Here is a 21148-nt window from a genome sequence, read left to right on the forward strand (position 1 = left end):
TTCATGAACTGCTCCAGCATGGGTCCCCCAAGGGTCACACACAGCTGCCATCAGACCTGCTGCAGCGTGGGTTCCTCTCTGCACAGGTCCTGCCAGGAGCCTGCTCCAGTGGGGCTGTGACAGGGTCACAGCTCCCTTCAGGCACCCACCTGCTCTGGTGTGGGGCTCCCCCGGGCTGCAGGTGGGTCTCTGCTCCACCATGGACCTCCCTGTGCTGCAGGGACAGCCTGCTGCACCATGGGCTGCACCACTGGCTGCAGGGGAGCCTCTGCTCTGGTGCCTGCAGCACCTCCTGCCCTTCCTTCTTCACTGACCTTTGTGTCTGCAGAGCAGTTCCTCCCACTCCTCTCTCCAGCTGCACTTGCTGTTACCACAACCACTTTTTCTGCTTCTCAAATAGCTATCCCAGAGGGGCTACCCCTGTCACCAAAGGGCTCAGCCTTGGCCAGCAGAGGTTCTGTGCTGGAGCTGGTTGGCTCTGGCTCTGTCAGACACAGGGGAAGCTTCTCAGCTTCTCAGAGAAATCACCCCATACCCTCCCCACTACTGTGCCATGCAAACCCTTAGTGTGTCAATGTTGTAAGACTTTAATAATCTGTGTTTTTCTGCACAGTTTACAGAATCATAGAATATTCTGAGTTGGAAGGGACATACAAGGACCAAATACAACCCTTAAGTGAATGGCCCATATGGGGATTGAGTTTGAAACTTTAGCATTATTAGCACCATCCTCTGAGACCAAATACAATGCTTTCACAATAAAAACTTTAAAAGCTATTTATAAATCCCTTCCTCCACCAAATTTAACTATATAGTTGCTGTAACCAACAGTCTCTCTTTTTACTATTCATTCTTTATACATTCCCTTATATTCATATATGCTTTTACAAAATGAAAAGCAATAAAGAAGAAAATATAGCTCTTTCCTTCCAAAAATCTTGTCATACCACCTGTTGGCAGATAAATCAATACCAGGACCAGATCCAAGGACCAGAAACAGTGATCTTTGCCTCCTAAAGCATACTCAGCCCCACAGCAACAGGCACAGTGCCATGGACTTGGTACAGTCACTGGGCTGAACACAAAACTTGGTGCTGGCAGGAAGTGACCCCTTTTTCTGATACAGTTGCACTCCTCGAGTGCTCTCTGAAAAACGTTAAGGAGCATCTCTGTAGTTGTTTGCTGCAACAAGAAAGATTTAGTTCATTACACTTCATGCTGCAGAGAGCAAAAACCACACCATCCTTCTCCAAGTACTCCTGTAAAACTGAGGAAAAAAGAAAATAAAAGGAAGCAGTTTTCACTGCCTCAAGTATCTCTAAATGTTCCTGTCTTGCCAAGCAGCCTCTCTGCTACACAGAATCTAAAGCTCTACAGGAAAAGAGCAGGCTCACCACAGCCTAGCCAATTAATTTTAAGGCTCTTTGAAGAAGCCCTAGAAAAGCAGGCACCTCATAGCCTGAGCAGTCAAGGAAAAAATTCTTGAAGTGTTCCAATTTACAGATGAGACCTATTTCTGCAAATGCAGTTAAATACTCAAAACAGAAATATTCTTTCCCAGAATGTAGACAGGCTTTGGGTAGCCAAGTCCAAGTGAGCTTTTCCTGATCCCAAATGTTCATTGTTGTGGAGGTCCATAAACACTGCTTTGGGAGGCTGGCTCTATGTCTAAGCAATCCTCTGCTGTTAAAGAAACCTGACTACACCTGAAGGCAGTGCTTCCTCACACCCAGACAGCTTAAAACCAAATGACCTGGGTTCTAAGTATCTCTAAATCCCAACACAATCCCCTAGCTTGGCTTGCCCTGTTTGTTCCTTGATGAGCAGGTTAGAATGCATCCAGGTTAGAAGATACACAGGCAACCCCCATGTTAGTCTGAACAGTCCTTGTATGGAAAGACAAGGAATATCTGAAGCATGGCTAAACATGGCTTCCACAGACACTCCTGGGGTAAAACTTTAAGGGCTGAGGCTTACTTGAAAAAGGGAATTTTATATTTCTTTTTACATTACTTTTTTTACATTATTTAAGTGAAATTCCCTACATTCAGTAGTAATTCACTACCAAATGTAGCTGTGTACACGTAATCCATAATCAAGATTTCCCAATCCATGGTTTGTACGGACTTCTTTTGATTTTTAAACAGTGGCAAGAGATGACTCAATGCACTGTGTAGCACCACTAGCATAGCATTCTGAAGCCTGGCGTTGCTCTGCACTCAGACTTTGTTGGACACCTGCTCCTTAGCAGGAACCTCACCCTTAGCTAAGGCAATGCTACCCAGGCTGAGCAGTGGGAGGGTGGAACTCAGCTCTGCCTGTGCAGCAACACCGGGACAAGGCTTCCCAAGCAGAACATAAGAATGTATTCCTGACGAAGACACTCCCAAGCAAAATTTCGGGATGGTCTCTCCTTTTACCTCCCAAAATAGGTATTAGCATCTATAGAAGTACAAAAGCAGAAAGGTAATCTTGCTTGCAATAGTACCCTTGAAATAATTATACCCAGAAGCAGACTGCAGAAAAGCAAACAGCCCACGCAACTGAAGTGCTTAATTTCACAAGCCCTTAAGACGTTTTCTCAGAAGTAATAAAAAAGAAAAAAGAAAATTGCACTAACATTGCAGTTTCTCCACAACAGAGTAAGAGGAATGGGTAAGTCAAATTAACTCACACTAGCAGGAGGACCTTCCCAATGCCCATCCAAAGCACTCCCACTCTAGGACTAAAAAACAAAAGCTATCACAGAATTTAAGAGAAAAGTAATTTTATTGTCTGCCAAATTCCACCTTGATTTCTTTTTTCTTTTACAAATTCCAAAACAAACGAACTAATTTTTAATGAAATATTATGTAAAAAGCCCATTTGCCACAAACTACTATACTCAATGGAACAAATATATATCTCAAGAGCGTGGCCAATTGTAAAAATAATCCTATGACATAGACATTGCTCATCAAAATACAGTAAAATGCACTTTCCCCACCTCAATAAATACATTTTAATGTTTCTGGCTGGCATTTTAGGCCACCAGAGAGTTCTTAATGAAGCACTCACCTCACCAAAGTAAAATTTTTCCTTGAGTACTTTTACAATTATTGCAATAGCATCCAGAACTGTAAGCATTTTTCCTGCAGTCTTTTGTGTCTAGCTTCAGGGGAATCATGAACAGGAGAAAATATTTATCTATAAAAATGTGCTACTCCCATATTGATTCCCATTTTGGCAAGAATGTTTAAGGTTTTCTTCCTTTTTACTAAGAAACAGTCCACAGAACAAACTGTTTGAAGGAAGAATTCTCCAGAAAACTAAAGTCTATTGTCCACAGCAATAGTTTTGTTTTCAATCCCTGTTTAATATATTTAAAACTAAAAAAAACATTATGTTAGATAAAAATAGAAGTTTTAGAACATCTTTAAGAACAAAAACTAAGATAAACATTTTGTTAGAAAAAAAGAAAATCTCGCCCTTTTTACAAATCTTGCAAATTTTTAAATCCAAGTATTAACTTGAATTGTAGCTCTGCTTTCCATGCACACATGAAAACACACAATTATACATACATAGATCCCTGATAAAGACATTTTCCAAATGGCTTATTAAAAGTCAATTTCAGCTGAAGTCACATTTTGTTTGCTCAAAGCACAGTTTTTTCTTCAGAAGATGAATATTTCTCTTCCCTTCCCATGATGCTTCCTTACAGGTTCAGTCTACCTGTGATTGAGTCAGTGTTTAACACTTCACACAGCTTGTGCCAACAAGTATTACTGTGCCCAACTGAATGAGTGCATTTTAAAAAATGAACACACAAAATCAACACTCTTTCACAGCTGAGGACATGGCTAAGAGGCTGGCAACAGGCTCATCTTTCTTTGCTGGTCTTCTTCACTTCCATTCACTAGCTGGTTTCCAACACATAAGAAGACTGGTATATTTGATGGAACAGAACAGAAGTAACAACAACACAAAAAATCCTCTGTGACTTGGCAGATTCATCGCATCCCTTACAGCTCTTCCATTTCAAAGTGTGTACTAAAGCTGTTTGCCATGGATGTATGTTCAAAGATCCTGGTGAGGCTTGGTTTCAGTAGCTCCATGGAATGACATGACAGCTCCTGCGAGGTATCACTCTTCAGTGCCATGATCTGATCTGCCCTGGGATCCCTTCTGTCATAGTACAGAGCCCACAGCAAAGTAATAGTGAGGATCATGGCCAGGATCTGCATTACTCCAATAGAGATTCCTAGGAATCTCAGCACTTGCAACTGCTTCGTCCCCCTCAAGAAAGTGTACATTTTTTTACCACATCCCTGTAAAACAAAAACAGATTAAAAACCAGTCAGTTATATTTGGGTTGCAGTTCCCAAGGCTTAGCTCATCCTAACCACTACTGCCTTTTCTGGCTCTCAAGAATCTCTCACTTCCTTCAAACCTTCCTTCCTTTGAAAATTATTTTGCCTACTTTTTAACTGCTTCCATAATGCCAACTTTAAGTTTGCTCTACACAGAGACTTTACTGAAAGATATCTGTGCTACTTTTCAGAAATAACTCCAAGTTAATCTGAATTACTATCAACTCTCACTAATTGTTAAAGAAACTCAACTTGTTCTGTGAAGGTCTAAAAAGCCATTAAAATCCTTTTTATCATCTTGTTTCTCTCTTTAAATTGAAGATCTTCAAAGCTGGCAACTATTTTAAACTCTTTTAGACTTTTCCTACACATAATACTATACTCTGAAGCTAAAACAGTATTGTAGGAAAGATCTATGGAAGCTGCGTAACCTCATCGGCAAAAATCCCATGAAAACTACGTTACAACATTGTAAGGTGATGTTCACAGAAATGGAATTTAGCTCTTTCCAAACCATCAATGCAGGCCCCACAGTTTGCTTCCATGGCCAACTGACTCCCACATAAGGCCTCAGAGAAGCTCCCAAGCCCGAGTAAGGCTGCAGGGATGCACAGAGAGGCAGCAGCATTGGGAACTGCTGGCTAGCAGTGCAAGCACAAGTTACAGTGCTGTCGCTCAGTGAGGGTGATGAGAGTCTTAGAGACGATAAAACCAAGAAGAGAGGGGCCTCTGCTACTCTGCATGATGCTTATTCTCCATTCTAACCTTTGCAGGGTTTCACAGCACAATTATCTAAGTAAAATACATATCAAGGGGAAACTCAGAGTAACAAACTGGATGGGCACTGGTCCCAGACACAGACGTCAGGAATCCATCAAAACGGACACTGTCTTGAGAATGTTATTTTTTGCATTTACATCCTCACTTCATATTTCTTATAGCTTTTCTAAGAAAATAAAGCAATCGATCAAAGTGATGGAATCTGAAGACAGGACATGATAAATAACACTTTTCAATCACACATAAATTCCCCAAAGCCAATTTCCCCAAAGCCAATTTCAAATGCTACAGTCCTAGAAGCATTTGATGTAAGGTCCAATTTTTGCCACACACACAGAATTCACACTGTACTCAACAGATTTTCATTTAGGATGTAAATAAAATTAATGTACTCTTTGATAATTCTACCAGAATAAATTATAGGATCCTGATGTCTCTGCTTGTTTCATTACTTCATTTTCTAAACAGCAGCAAAGACACACAAAAAAGAGCAAATATGAAATCTTTGAAATTAAAAAAAAAGCAACATTGTAGCAAAAGCAATGTAATTGGAATTGAGAGGGGGACAAAAACTGTCACACTGGCATCTTCTTTTCTTCAACTGTAAGGCAGTTGCAGCTATATCACTTCCCAAATCTGTTGTTAATTACAGAGAAACTGCCTGCATTTTAGTACTTTTAACTTAAAGAGATGAAAGTGCATGCTGGTCACAATTCAAAAATGTTCTACCACAGCAATATTCAAACTTAGTCAATTTGTTGCCTAGAGAAAACACCCACTAACAGAGAGCAATACCATTAATGCCTACATCTCCTGCAGTACACAGACACAGAACTGAGACAAATTACGCTCAGCCTAGGTGGACTGTTTTCCTCCATTCAATGATGCTCTCAGAGCTCTGCTCTAATACACGTTCAAAATTAGCTTCAAATCTGAGAAAACACAGCCATCCCTGTTAACTTCACATTCATGCATTTTATTTCTGCTTATGTGACACTTCCATAGTTGGCAGCCTGCAATTAAACAGTACATAAATACACTTCCCTCAGCAAAAGCTTGTCACTAAATGGGGAGCTCTTGTTGACAAATCAAATATAGTCTAAAACTTTGCAGCAATCCTTCAGGAGAATCAGCTTCAGATTCCTACAAAGCTATAGATTAAAGGCCTGATTTATTTGCTTTATACTTTCAGTCTTGAGATAGAAAAAAGAATGTATTTCTTATTTAGCACATATTACCGATTTACTTCATAGAGTAAAAATCTGAACTGAAATAAAGCACTTCACTGAGCAAAAAAATAAGCCATCAGCAAACTCAACGAATCTTTTGTACACCCAAATTTTGAGTATACTCAAAATTATATTAATGCAAGTTGTAAAATTAAATATTAAACCAAACCAAAATTAAGACAAAAATAATTTAAGCAAATTTTGAGTATACTCTAAATTATGCCAGAAACCAAAAGATAATATTGAATATGCAAGTTCGATTTTTTTTTAAAGATATTGATTCCCACCAATAATTTTATCTACACTGCAGCTTCCAATCACAAGATGGGCAGAGCTCCTCTTGTCCTCAGACCACAATAAACCTCCAAGGCCACATCATCATCTTCACACTCCCCCCACAACCATGCTCTAAGGTCAATCTGCTCATGAAACTGCACCAAAGGTGAAACTCATCAGAATAAAAGCAATTCAAGAAATTGAAAAATAGCTTTCAATATCCAGCAGGGAAAATATGATTCCTGACAAAAGTACTTTCAAGCAGAACTGTAAGTCACCTTTCTTTCTGCAAAAATTAAATTGTGAAGGATTCCAACTTAGACTATAGAAAGCTCTGAGTTCCCAGCAAAAAATCACAGCACAGCTACAAAAAAAAAAAAAAACACATTTATCAGTCCCAGACAAACCAAACTTCAGTTTTCTGAAGTACCAGAATGGACTTGCCAAATATTTACATAAACCAATTTTAGGCTAGCGAGGCTAATCTTATCAGGCTCCCTCTCAAACCACCAGACTATGCAAGTTTGGTTTGAATCACTTTCTAAAAACGCTTTTTCCTTCAGTTCTCTAAAGCAGAAGTTAGGCAGATTAGTCCTGCAAGTGTAAGCTGTTTTTGCATAACACTGATAAACTTATTAGCAGGCATACTCTAAGAGTCTGTGAGACACCCCACAGGCAAGTGCCATGCAAAGAAACATTTTGCCAACAAAATATTGTATGTATCTCAAAGAGAAATGAAGTATTTTTGTGGCTGATACTACTGAACACAGCCTGTCTCTTTTTGGAATGGATTCTGCAGTGGAGAACCAAAAATAAATTTTTGCTAACTGCTGAATCCATGCAAAATGCTCTGCGGTACAATAAGAGAAGAACCATAAGTGTGCCTTTTAGATTTCTTTTGGAAAAATAAAAAAAGCCAAGCAGTCTTTCTTTTATCAAGTGGGTCTTAACACTTATTATTATGTCCTACATAATAATCACCTTTGGCTATTAATTTTCTCCAAACAGAATCAAAAGAACTTGACCATATGAAGTGCTCAAAGAACCATTTTCCTGGACTGTGGCAGGGGCATGAAAGGTGAGCAAAAGAGGTGACAGAAGAAAACCTTGCACTTTGGACAGTACATTCCAATGATTTCTCAGAAATTTTTGAGCTTCCTGTGCTCAAAGAACAGTGTTTCACCGAGTGACACTGCTTACATACTCCTGCATTTCAGGCAGGGAGCAAATGAATGTTCTACAGCTTCTGTATACTCCTTGGAGGCTCTCTACAACACACTTGTCTGTATGGCATTAACAGCAGCAACAGTATTACAAAAAGCAACCACTACTGCAGAGTAAGCCACAATTTTTAGCTTTTCAAAAGGCATAAGGGACTGGTAGAAGAAGCCTGAATGCCTTTCTCATTCAGGGCCTGACACTTCTAAAGCATAACCAGTGCTGTCAGTGCTGTGAGCCTTACCAAAAGGCAAGAGAAGGTCTACAAGTAACTGGTGGGAAAAAACCCAACCTCTGCCGCCATCTTTAAGGTTCCTAGCACAGACTGGCCTCTGAGGCACCTGCCTTTTGGCTGCTCTATCTTCTCTCTTCCTAGTGCAAGCACACAGCCTCCTAAAATGCATGTCTGAAAGTCCAGATTAGATTAAATAACTTCTGTTCATAGTACCACACAAATAAATTTCCCCAAAACTTGACTGCTTCCTGGCAATAGCTAATATTCATTTTGGCTTGTTTATATAGTGAATCTCCTCTGCTTCAGAGGTGTTGCTCCATAGCTCCTTAACAGGAGCCATACAACAGATTCTTGTAAGAACAGGTCTTAAACAGCCTGTGAGACTGGGAGAAGAAAATGGTTCTTTGGGTACTCTTCCACAATGCAGAGCTGCATCATGCACTGGAGAAATGCTCATGCTGCAGCATCTGAAAGCATGATTCTAAGGCCCATCCTCCTTCCTATGCACCGTGTAGTACCCTAAAAGCAATCCAGTGAAGAATGCACCTCTTCTCAGATCCTCACAACTACGTGACTGAGCCACACTTCCTGTCTGCTGTTGGACTACTTGGACTGCTGGTCATTCTACTGCTACTGAATGTACAATTACAGGTCTTCAGAGATCTCCTACCATAAAAATAAAAATTGGCTAACAAAGTAGTTTTCAGAAAAAGGTGACTTTACTCACCTCACTCAACATTTGTGAGAAGAGAGTTTTAGTAGAGAGCATGTTTTCTTGTTTTTATAATTTTCACCCTAAAAACAGTAATATCATGCTATGATGACCTCCCTTACCCACTTCAAGTTCAAACAGGTCCTTGCCTTGTTTTAAGGCTTTCTTTGTAATTCTTTTTAAATGATCATACTGTAATATAGGAAGAGCACTTTCACAAGTTTCTACACATGCTCAGAGTACAACCAAATTATCTGCCTCCTGACATGATTGCTGTTAACAAGAGAGCTCTCATCTGTCAAAGGAATTATCAAAAGCATCCTTCACTGTACAATTCACTAAAATACTCTTCCACTTACCCTGTGGCAGTTTGATGGGATAGAGCCTGGACATTATGTCACACCTAATTTATAACTTTTGGATTAGAACAAATTTGAACTCCAACCTAACCAATATAAAACAAACACTTCAAATTTTAAGTACATCTCAGGTTTTAACAGCATTGCCACTAACTCACCTCACTTCCAGGTAAGGGTGCGTGGGCGGGTTTGTTTTTCCTTCTTTTTTCCCTCTGCTTCAGCATTAGCAAATAATAACCATAAACACTTTCCATAAATGCAACTACTCTACAAAAGAATTATTCTATTGCACTGCAAATTATGAATTTGGAAAATTACTGGGTCAGGAAGAATGCACAAAACCTTCCAATATATTCGTATTTTTCTCCTTACCTCCTGATAGAGGTCACTGAGATCCTCATGATGTGCCTGCTTAGAGCATCCTGGGAACTCCCTGACACAACAGGAGTCAGGTGGCCAGTCCAATTCTGTCATTTCCAGCCAGTCTGTGAAGTACACCACGCCACAGCATTTAAACTGCAAAGGAAGGATTAGCCAAGATCAGTAATAATGATGCTACTTCTTCAACAGGTTAAGTAGGTCATCAAAAAACCTAACAAAGTTCCTAATACCAACTTTCAGAATATTTACATAGAAAAAAAATCACCTATGAGTGCTTCCATGTATCTTGTTTTGCTATACTTTGACATAAAAGGAACATGAAAAATGTAATGTAGTGACCAATGAATACTTGAGAAGCAGCCAACATACTGCTCTGACCTTTAAATCCCAACTGCTTCCTCAAAGGATGCTTCACAGAAATTGTCCTGTCTCTGGATTCTCCTATCCTTATTACAAGGAACTAACACAATTTGATGTCAAAATGCTGACTAATGAACAGGTATACCTGTGGCTGAAAGGAGGAGCAGAAAAAGGTCATACTAGTGAGGACTATTCTTGCAAGTGCACAACTACAGACACATTTGTTGTACACAGAAAAAGCACAGACTTATCTGAATAGAAGAAAAAAAATTTAAAAAGCAAAATGTATAGAAAATCACAAATGCTGAAAGGAAAACTGAAAATGGAAGGAAGGTGTATCACATTAAAATAAATACTGCAACAGAATCAACCACAAAAATAGGAAGTTTGGCTGCAAAGTAGATGAGCTACAAAACCCACCAGGAACAACAACCTATCTTCTTCTCTGCAAAGCACACCCTGAGATTAAAAGCCAAATGACCAGTCTCTCACATTAGCAGCTGCTTTCACATAGAAAAGGGTGAAGCAGCTATATTAGATTTGGTTTGGCACTGGATGTGGACTTGACATGATTGAAAAGATGGTTTGCTGCAGAAATAAGATGCTACCTTTCCCTGCCTGAACATCCTCCAGGACCAGCCTGAGTGTAAGTAATTCCCTCAGTCCTTTGATCCACAGGCTTGGGAACACAGCTGGCCCTCTCCACCTGCTTCAGAGCCACAGTGCTGTATTCCACACCACTCACTGCTCACAACCAAGCAGATCAGTGCCCAGACATGCTGGCACACACTGTGCCTTTAATTCACCAGTCCTCTTAAAAATCTCACTTCTCCCTTCCATATCACATCTCTCGTGTTTAGGTTTTTATTGGTTTGTTACTGAAACTCCTCCCAGCACTGGGCCTTAAGGAAAGCTCAAGCTTTGGCGCCTCATTGCAATTGCAATTAACACCCTTTTCTCATATTTTTGATCTCTTCTTTTTTTTCTTCCCCCACCAAGTTCTTCTTTGTTCACCCTTTCCATCTTCCCTACCACAGTCACAACTTTGATATCAGACCAGCAAGAGAATTGGGGGAAAACACATTTCCCATCTCCCTCAGATGTTAAACGATACAGAAGAAAGAATAACAAGCTGATTGGGACTGAACCTCCAAACAGAAATTGCAACACAGATTTTAACAGAACAGATTTGAAATTGCAACACAGATTTGAACAGAATTGCAATTACAATTCTGCTGACTGAAGAAAGGCCACAAGTGCTTACTCAGACATAAAGCACATACCAGGCTCATACATCTAGCATCTAAACTATGGGTAGATGGAATATAAATGAGAGCCCACCAGTTAAATAGAAACTGTAAAAGAGCTTTCTCAGTTCCCCAAATCATTCATCTGGTCACAGGTGCCATTAGGAAAATCTAACTTCTAAAATCTTCTTCTAACTTCTAAAGGAAATTCTTCTCCCATAGAAAAATCAGGGCTTAGTTGAAGTTTTATTATTAATATTCATGTTATAACCACTCATTATGATGAAACTATAACAACTAGGAGAGGAGGCAGTATTTAATTAACCTATACACTCAATCTAAGATACAGTACCAGCTCTATTCAAGGCAAATTGATAGTGACCATTTGACTGTATTATCTTAGATACAGAACAGACATAAACACTCTACCTGCACATGAAGAATTACTCAGTTTCACAGAGCACTCACATGGCCAGAGCAGGGAACTGGGTGGGGGAGGAGGGGGATGCTGGTGTGTAACCTCTTTCTTCCAGGTTTTAGTATAAATACAGACTAACCAAGTGCTGCCAGGAAATGTTTAAATAAACAGGAAATCTGTGCAACAATGATAGATTTCAACATTTCAACAAGGGCAGCACAATGACAGGCATTTAAAGAGTCCCCTTCCTGCACATGAGTTATATTTGGAGTTAATGGGTTTTACCTTGGGCAATTTCATGTTTCTGTAACATAATACTTCATTCTATAAAAACAGTTCTGAATTTTAGTAGGCTAGAGGGCAAAGCTGCGAATACACAAGGAAGCTTTTTGGTTTGTTTCCCACCCCCCAGTCAAAGGAAATAAAAACCCTCATCACTTTCACAAACCTCGGCCAAAGAGACAGTGTTGGCATCATTTTGGAAACTTCCTTTCCCATTCCTTTCCAGCTAAACATATCTTAACCATGACAGCTCCATGAAAGGAAACTAACAGAGCCTATGGGAAGGGGAGCACAGTTTAATATTAAAACAACATATAGATACAGTCATTTTACTTTACCTGCAGATTTTTAGTTTAATATATATCATATATCCTTTAATGCTATCGTAATCCTAAAAGGTATTGGTGTCCTAACCTCACTGAAAAAAGATATGAGAATATTAGCAATTTAAATTAATTTATTAACATTCTGGTTTCGGTGTTTAAGTACCTTTAGGGCCTACAAAAGCAAAGAATTGGATATCAAGTGATGGTAAAGGACACTACACAGTGTTTCATACCAAATGAACTTGCATTTATTTTGCCTACTCACTTAAAGCCAAACCTTTTCACTGAGCAGGTACTCCTTCAGTTCATGAATTAACTATTATCTTACCTCCCTCTGGAAGAAATTCCAAGCATGGGTCAGCCACTGGTACCTAGGTAGGCCATAATTGGTCATCCTGGCTTTCAGTGTGATCATATCGGACCACTGCACTGGAACCTGGAGCAAGGAGAGAGAAGTGACTGACACAGTGGATCAGCAGGCTTGTGGCTCCAAACCCCCAGGTTCCATCTGTACTGAAATCTTTCCAGTGCAAGGACTAAAATAACTGTGTACACAAACAAAACAGGAAAACAAGTGTTGCAATTTTTATGATACTGATACTTTACAAGCTTTTCTTAAAATATCAAGGAAAAGTTATTTGTGTCCTTTGCTTACAAATTAATGCACATTGAAAAGCAGTTACATTTTGGAGACATTCAGGCACGATTTAGTACAATTTATTTATATCATTACCAGATTTTTTACCTGGCATGAAACTTGAACTGAGTCCCATCCAAGTCATCAGGGATGGTATTTGTCTGCCCTAGTTTAGGCATCCCCCTGGTGTTGTCTTAGTAGAAATAAACAGATCGCCAAATAGGAAAATCCATCTCAAGATAAATTATTTAAACAGAGCAGATGAATCGTTCCCTTTATGTCTCCAATTCACTTCACTGTCTAAGGTGAAAAACTTTGATCTAAATGCCTAACTTCTACATATGTAAAATTAATTGAGATAGAATTTATCTCTGGAGTTTTTTCAGCCATTTTCTGGCTTTTTCTGGAGTCCTGCACACAGGTATACTGAATGTGCTCCGTTTCAGTAACTTGTTCAAGAACAGGAACAAGGAAGTATAGACAAGGCCCTAAGATCTTTTTTCCCAAACATACTCACAACCTTGTGAGTATCTTCTCTTCTGAAAGGATTCCTGAAGTATTTTTCTTTCAACTGTGACAACTCAGAAGTGAGGGGCTGGAGCTCTCCATTGTCTGAATATGACACCCCAGTTAGCAACTGTTGCAAACGAACAGAGGCAAGTGCTATGGCACCAGGCATAAAGTGAAGTTATGAGTCAAAATCAAAACCTCACTTCAATTCAGCAGCACAAATTTCAGTGTGCCAAAACAAAACAAGGATCTGAAGAGTGAAGTCACCATTCTGTGTCACCACATATCATCCATGCTGTGTTTTGCCTTGTCTCTATCAGCCTTAATAGTCATGGTGAAAGAACACACAACTGCAATATCAGCTGTCACTTGGATGGGAGGGGAGCCCAGCTCCTCTAGCAGTCATAACTTTGCTCTCCTATTCAATTTGAAGCTAACAGTAAGGGAATTCTGTAAATAGCAACAAATGTTATCTAAGAAAAGAAAATTTGCACAATACTTCTCAAGGAACTGGTCTTCATTGTGCTAGATGCTCTGCAAAAAATATAGAGACAATCACTGCCTGCCTGAGCCCATAATACAAATAGGAACATTTGATAACATTTCATTACCACTGCTAAGTTATACTACATTTTTGATGCCCTAGTAAAGCTTCATATTGTCAATGTAATAGTAAGGTCCCAGAAATTTAACGTGCCTTTCACTTAGTAGACTTTTTGCATTGAACTCACGATGGTTCGCATGAAAAATATGTTTGCTGTAGAGTACTAAAAATACATAAAAGTATTATCATAGGATATTTCTATCACAAACATTTACATAGGTCACTATAATAAATTAATTTAGTTTTGCACTCAATGCATTTCTCTTTCGTCTGCATTGTAAGCTAGCACTCCACTTTCTTTGGATAATATTTGACAGTGCTGCAATTAAGCAAATATTTGCTAGAATATTTTTTAATTAACTTATTTGAGTTAAACACATTCCAAGGTTACATCCACAACACAATATATCTGACTTCTTTAGGAAATCAATGGAAATCGGGGAAAAAAAAAATTCAAGAAGTGACAGAAGGAAATTAAAAGCAAAGCGAAACAGTGTAAACCCCACTGCAGGGAAGGAATTTGAATGCTGGAGCTAAGGAGGGATTCCAGAATCTGTGTGTTTGCTGCAAGAATACCAACAGGTAAAACTGTACAGGTAATAGTACATTGAGGTACCTATTAAATATCTTGCTGTCACCTCATATACAAACTAGTGCACAATAATACACGACTGAGATGCACTCGTCAGACTATGCCCAATACTCCTGTGTAGACAAACAAAAGTAAGAGATGCTGCTTTGATTTCAATCTAAGTCCTATAAAGCTCAGTCTGCCACTGAGATCTAATTACTCATTATTATATTTTTAATGACTATCAAAGCTTGATCAATGCATAAATAAGCCAAGGACCCACACTGGCTTTTCAATCTTGTGGGTGGAATAAATTAGTCATGAGGCACATTACATGCTGAGAGCTATCATGAGCTGGAAGGAAAGCTGTTTATGCAAGGACTCTTAGAGACTCAACTTGTCCACATACCAAGGAAAGCCCATACTGGATCAGCAGAGGCAGTTATGCATCACTGACATTTCTGACAACATCACCCACACTACACTACACACCCACCTACACCAATGCCAACTGATCTCTGAAACCCACCAGGGGCTCATGTGATTTAATGCTACACTGAAACCAATATGATATCAAGACAACTCTATGGTTATAAGAGTGAATTGTCTTATCTTCATGGAGTAGGAGGAAGCACATTCTATGGAATGACCTGCACAGGTATGGAAGAACCACTAGAAAATAACTTTTCTCTTCAAGACTGCCACATTCCTTATGATTTTCAGCACAAGAAACCCACCTCATCACATGAAGAACAGCGTTAGGACAAAGGGAATAATAGTAAGAAATCAGATGAAAAGAGAAAACAACAAAAAAACAACAACCAGAAAGACCCAACCTAAACCAGTATTTCAGGAGATGAGGAATAAAAAAAAAAAAAACAAAAAAACAAAACATATATATAGGCAGAGAAGAAAAGAGACAAAGAAAAGCAAAAAAAAAGAGCAACTGTGTTTGCTGTGACCCACTGCAGAAGCTGCAGACACACAATCCAGTGCTGCTTCCTTTAGCAAAGGGCTGAAGGGACAGCCACATTTCCTTCTGAGGGAAACAGCTTGACCAGTGACATAAGATATGGTATGGCTGTGCCAGCCTTCATCCAGGTTTGGGTTTCAGTAGAATAGTAGATAACCAAAAGCTTGGGGGTCAGACTAAAACACACCACACTTCAGGTTTTCTAACTAAATAGTGAAGGTTGAAAAAGCACATTCCAGTGCTGTGAAGGCTATGATACTTCAGGCACTTTCCACTGACAAGATTTTTGTGGAATTATGCATTTTAGTTGTAACAATCATCCTTGGCAAAACCCCTGCAGAGGGCAGCTGTGCCCATAACATGAAGAATGCCTCTTGTCTGTATTCCCAATTTTAAAATGAATCAACACAAGCTGGCATTTAAAGCAAAGGAACAGCCTCAATCTCTATTATATTAGAACAGCTTCCTGGAATCTGTACTGCAAGGGAATGAATTCTGATGCAAAGTCCTGCTATGTAACTTCAAATCTGCCAGAAATGCCTTTGGTCCAAGTACTGTGTAAATATCAAGAAAGCCACCTAAACATCTTACTGCAATATAATTGTCATTCACTGTTGGAAAGACCATTATATTGGGCATATCTTGGCAGATGAGAGAAAACTATTTGTCCCTCTGTTCATAAAAATGTACCAGACTGGATACAAGATGTAAGGATATAGCAGCCAGCAGTTACATTCCAGTTTAATTTGCTCAACACTTACCTATTTTCTTACACGATGGTTACAAGTCCTCAGTTTGAAAAATTAAAGGTTGGTGTAGTTATAAAAACTAGACAGAGATAAAACCTCTTCACAAGTTTACAGAAGAGTGTTTTATAGTCAAGACATGTTTTGCTTAAAACTGGCATTTATAGCTTGAGGAGGCAGTGTGCAGATTTTAGCAGACAGCAAGTCCTCTATGGAAAGAACATGCTGTCTGTTTACAATGTAGTACTCTTTAAAACACAAAGAACTTTTGGGACAAAATCCCTTCAAATTCTCATCTCCTCTCTCAAAATCCATATTTAAGCCTGAAGTTCTAATTTATCCTCAAAAATATCAAAGACTTAAATGAGAACCTGCCTGAGCAACAATTAACAAAAAATTAAGTTCTTAAATTGGGGGGGGGGATGAAGGATTTGGCTCTCAAATATAGAGGGGGTAAGGAGAAACCCAGACAGGGCCTTCCAGACAGACAAGCTCCCTCAGGAGAATTCTCTGTTTAAAATGAAGGCAATCAGTTGAAATTAAACTGTCAGAATAATGAACAGAGATAAACACTACAGCAATTAGAAAACAGCTAGCTAATGGAAAACTTAGTTTTATTCTGCTGAAAACATGCAGCCTCCTTTTCTGACTCACCGTTATTTCCTGCTCGTAGGTCCAAACACCACAGGCCAGTTCAACGCAGAATATTACAAGCAAGCTTCCAAAATACTGCAGAAAACAGAATGGTCTTAGCTATTTTTTATATTCTTTGAAATAAAAATATTTTTCAAAGTTTAATATTGTTAAGTCTTTCTTCAAAGTTAAAGAACATCTGAAAATATTATTAAAATTTCACATGGTTTAAGACATGGAAACAAAAATACATTTTTGCACCCAAAATATGTAAGACTCAGGCAGCAAACTTTATACAAGCTAAAATCATGAGACATTTCTTTCTTGAAAACTACATTCTTATCAAAGTGATTTAGGTATATAAGGTCTGGTCTCAACGTACAAATATTTAGAGATTAATTGAAATATCTTTTACTATTAGAAGGTATAACCTTTGAACTATTGAAAAATAGGAAATACAAGTGTAAATTAAGAAGTACAAACCTTGGTAAGGACGCTTAAGAAAAACTGGTTGCTGCAATTGTAAAGAGCAGGAGTGTCTTCTTTATAGCATCAACAAACCCTTTCTGAACTGCAGGATAAAGCTACGTGTAATTTAAGGCTGTTTTAACTGGTGTTCCCTACTAAAAATAACCCTTTTATCTTTTATTTAAAGCAGAAGTACACTCTCATTTGTTCTTGACTCCCAACTTTATTCCATGTCAGTGGACTGAGCTTCCCTTTGTTCTCGGTATACAAGACTTTAAAGCTATAGGCTTCATGGATTTTAATTTCATTTGAAAATCAAAGAAACAACATCACAATATATAACAGAATAGAATAGAACAAATATGTAACTCCATCAGTAGGATACATGCCAAATGGCCTCTAATTATTTCATTCTGGAATCTATTTAGGACACAAAACATGTATTTATGGTGATTTTTTTTTTTATTAATGGGTAAATAAGATGTATTTACTCTGTATAAAACAGAGTACAAATCCACAAATGTTAGGCTTTAACAGTCATCTACATAATACCTTTTTCATTCATTTGAATGAAAGGTCTGGAACTGAGTAATTCACAGATACCTGGGCAGCTACTGGTCTTGCCTTAATCTCTACTTGCTCGCCAAATCTAACTCCTTGAATGAGGCATGCAGACACACACAGAGATATGTAAGAAGTGTGTGTAGAAACAGTCATGTTAATTTTAAGGAGAAACCTGTACCCACACCCTCTCCCCCTCCCCCTGCAAAGGCCTATCCAATGAAGATGGCACTGAAAGGAGGATTCCTGTTTCACTAGTCTCCATCATGTCACACTGCATCTTTACAGTTGTTACAGCTGAACAACACACTGCATCTCCTTACAAATCAACACTGTAAGCACACACAGAGCTCCAGTATAGGTCTTCAATAACCAAAAGGGTCATCCTCCAAAGGTCCAAAAGAGGAAAAACATGAGTCACACCTTCCAAGAACAACATTGCTTTTACTAAAATATATATTAATGAGCTTCTATGCAATGTATCTACTATCACTGCAGTGCCTAGTAGCTGTGCAAAGGGTTCTTTAAAGTACAGTAAACATAGAAATCTACTTTTCTAAGTACTCACTTTGGAAGCAGGAAGGAATGCCACATGCTTTAGTGCCACAGGCTCTCTTAATAAATAATTATAATATAAAAAAGTTAAAGGGCATTATGACTAATACTGACACTTTTGAGAGGCAGAAAAACTACATGTTTCAATGAAAAGTGCATTTCACTTCTCTGCTGTCAGAAGAAATTTCAGTGGGATTATACTCTTAACTGAATAACAAGCTTGGGATTGTCTGCCATCTCCGAGTCTCATACAAAAATCACTGATTGTGGTGAAAGCTATACATCTGGGAGTGTACATACTCTGCAAAACTCTTAATTTGCAGTTTTTTCTAATATTTAATTAATTCCTCAAGTTTAACATTTGAAATGTCTCCATCTTTCTCAGTGTGTAAGTTAAGAGTGTTGTGGTAGAAGACAGAAGAGCCAAACCCAAGATTTTCTCCGATTCCTGAACACAGCCCAAGATAGAAAACTATTTAGCCAGATTCACTCATAACCCACTTCTGGCTCTGCCAGGGACTGAGCACCCCTGACTAGCTACATCTATACACATCAGGGCACTGCAGAATCAAGCTCTCTGTCCTGAGAAAGCCCATCTCTGTCCATAACACAAAAGAGAAAATAATGAGTTAACACACATGAAAGGCCATGCTCTGAATTGAGCGACTGCAGGCACACTGAACTCACACACAGGAGGTTGTTTCTCTCCCCTCCTGAAAGGGAGTATTATATCTCTCTCTATATAATGGTTTGCAAAACAAATACTTCTTAAATAAGATTTTTTTCTGGGGAAAAAATATCCTCTAACCGTTATTTAAATGTATTACCCCTAATTTCCATCTACCAAATCTAGAAATTATTACTGGCTTCAATGCTTACTCCATCCCCAGTTAAATTCCCACAAGAGTCTGAATGCTAAATGCATCTTCCTGCATTTCCATGCTTCTGGTTCTTGCCAGAAATAGGGACTTTGTTTTGAAGCAGGATTAATATTTCTTCCTGTGGGCCATCTTTACAGTCATAAAGATGGGTAACTCACTGAGGAGCACGGCTGTGTATCACACTCTAAACTGGGCCAGAAGTCCCTGAGAGTGCCTTCTACAGAACATCTACCTCAGAGTATTCTTGGCCGTTGCTGAAATACTTTCTATAGATATTTTCTAACTTCTGTGATTGTTTTAAGAACTGGAGACCATTTACAATCACTATCATTCTCTCCTTAGTCTGACATGTGAAGTAATCAGAAAACTGGATTGGTGCCTTGATCCTGATACAAACCCATCAGTTTCCCTGAAGGATTTCTTCCTCCAGCAAAACTGTGAAAAACCTAAAATGTTGCTTCCTTGAAAGAAGCTGAATGACTGAAATACTGGCAGAAAATACTCTTCAGAGAGTAATAAATCAAAGTAAAAATACTTGCCAACTTAAAAAATAAATAAAGCATTAGCCATTTACTGCTCCATATGCCATGCTTGTGGCCAAGATACTCAACTTCAGCATCCCTCCACTGTAAAATGGATGTTGTCAGTTAGCAGGAGCTGGTCTCCTGCAGCCTCCTTGTTAAGCCTGCTGTACTACAGGTCACAGGCTGGAAGGGAAGGAGGGAGAAGAAAGGGAGGCAGAAGCTCTGTAAAGCAGTAGTTTTCCAACAGGAATATTTCATCTAACACCTGGAACATTGCACAAGCACTTGCATTTGCAGCACTGGGAGACTGCAGAGGCTTAACCAACTCTGTTTTTCCAGCACATCAGTCCTGAAAGAGAGGTGAAGGGCCTGGGGGCTCAGGAGAATCATGTTCTCCTTCCTTTCCTGTGCAAAAGACTAAACATTCAAGAAGAGAGAATAGAAACAAAGTCATTACTCTGAAAACTAGTTTCAGAGATGCAAAGAGGCATGAAGGGTCAAGGAAAGATAGTAAAGATATTCCATATGTAATCACCAGGCCCTGTTCTGCTGGAATAGTCTTCATGTGGTGCACCGCCACAAAAATACTCAGTACTCAAATGCTGAAACCTGCAATGCAGAAACCACACACAACAGCTGGGAATCCCATCACTGCAATACTAATACTAGTGCAGAGATGCTACCAGCTTACACACACCTACTGTTAACTTGTAACAGCCTCCAGAAAGCTCCTGCTCCTGGGCAAGTCAAACAACCCCATGTTCACATCTACAGGTAATTCATATGTAAGACAGAAAGGACAGCGGGACAGTGAATGCAAATCCCATTATGATGAATTTACAGAAGGGAGGTAACCATCAAGTATATAAAGACAAAAACCAAAACAAAACCGAACCAACACCAACCAAACCAAAAAACAGGGACTAGTATTGAATAGGTTTTGTCCTAATTCAAATTATTATGTGTATAAAGGCTATCAGAACCTGATAAAGCACTAAAAAACCTACATGGTATTTTCAGATCTGCATTAAAAATCAAAGTAATTAAAACCTATTTTTATAAAGGTCTGTATAGGCTATATAAATATAATAAAAAAATTTAGTCTGAATAAAATTTCTGCACACCACAGTAGCACCCCACAAAAGGGAACAAGCTCCATATATGCTAGTGTACGCCAGTGCTCCATAAATGGAACATATGTGCTCCGGCATATGCCCAAAATGTCTTCCTATCTCTCTATCTAAGACTAAAAACTAAGTTACAAAATTAGTTTATTCTAAGTAAATTATGACAGGCTTTTTTTGCTATTA

The 21148-nt window shown here is 38.9% G+C and overlaps 1 protein-coding gene across 1 annotated transcript in view; it reads right to left on the reverse strand.

Moving 5' to 3' along the window:
- Positions 1–2750: 2750 nt before the first annotated feature.
- TSPAN12 (tetraspanin 12) overlaps positions 2751–21148 on the reverse strand; it is a 41002-nt gene continuing 22604 nt past the window's right edge. The window contains exons 5-8 of the mRNA XM_063155338.1: positions 16871–16945; positions 12504–12611; positions 9534–9677; positions 2751–4310 (exon numbers count right to left, since the gene is read on the reverse strand). Coding sequence (XP_063011408.1) covers positions 4005–4310; positions 9534–9677; positions 12504–12611; positions 16871–16945 — 633 coding nt within the window. The 3' untranslated portion in view covers positions 2751–4004. The remainder of the gene's footprint in view (positions 4311–9533; positions 9678–12503; positions 12612–16870; positions 16946–21148) is intronic.

This window comes from Melospiza melodia, chromosome 4 (assembly GCF_035770615.1).
Source record: "Melospiza melodia melodia isolate bMelMel2 chromosome 4, bMelMel2.pri, whole genome shotgun sequence".
NCBI lineage: Eukaryota > Metazoa > Chordata > Aves > Passeriformes > Passerellidae > Melospiza > Melospiza melodia.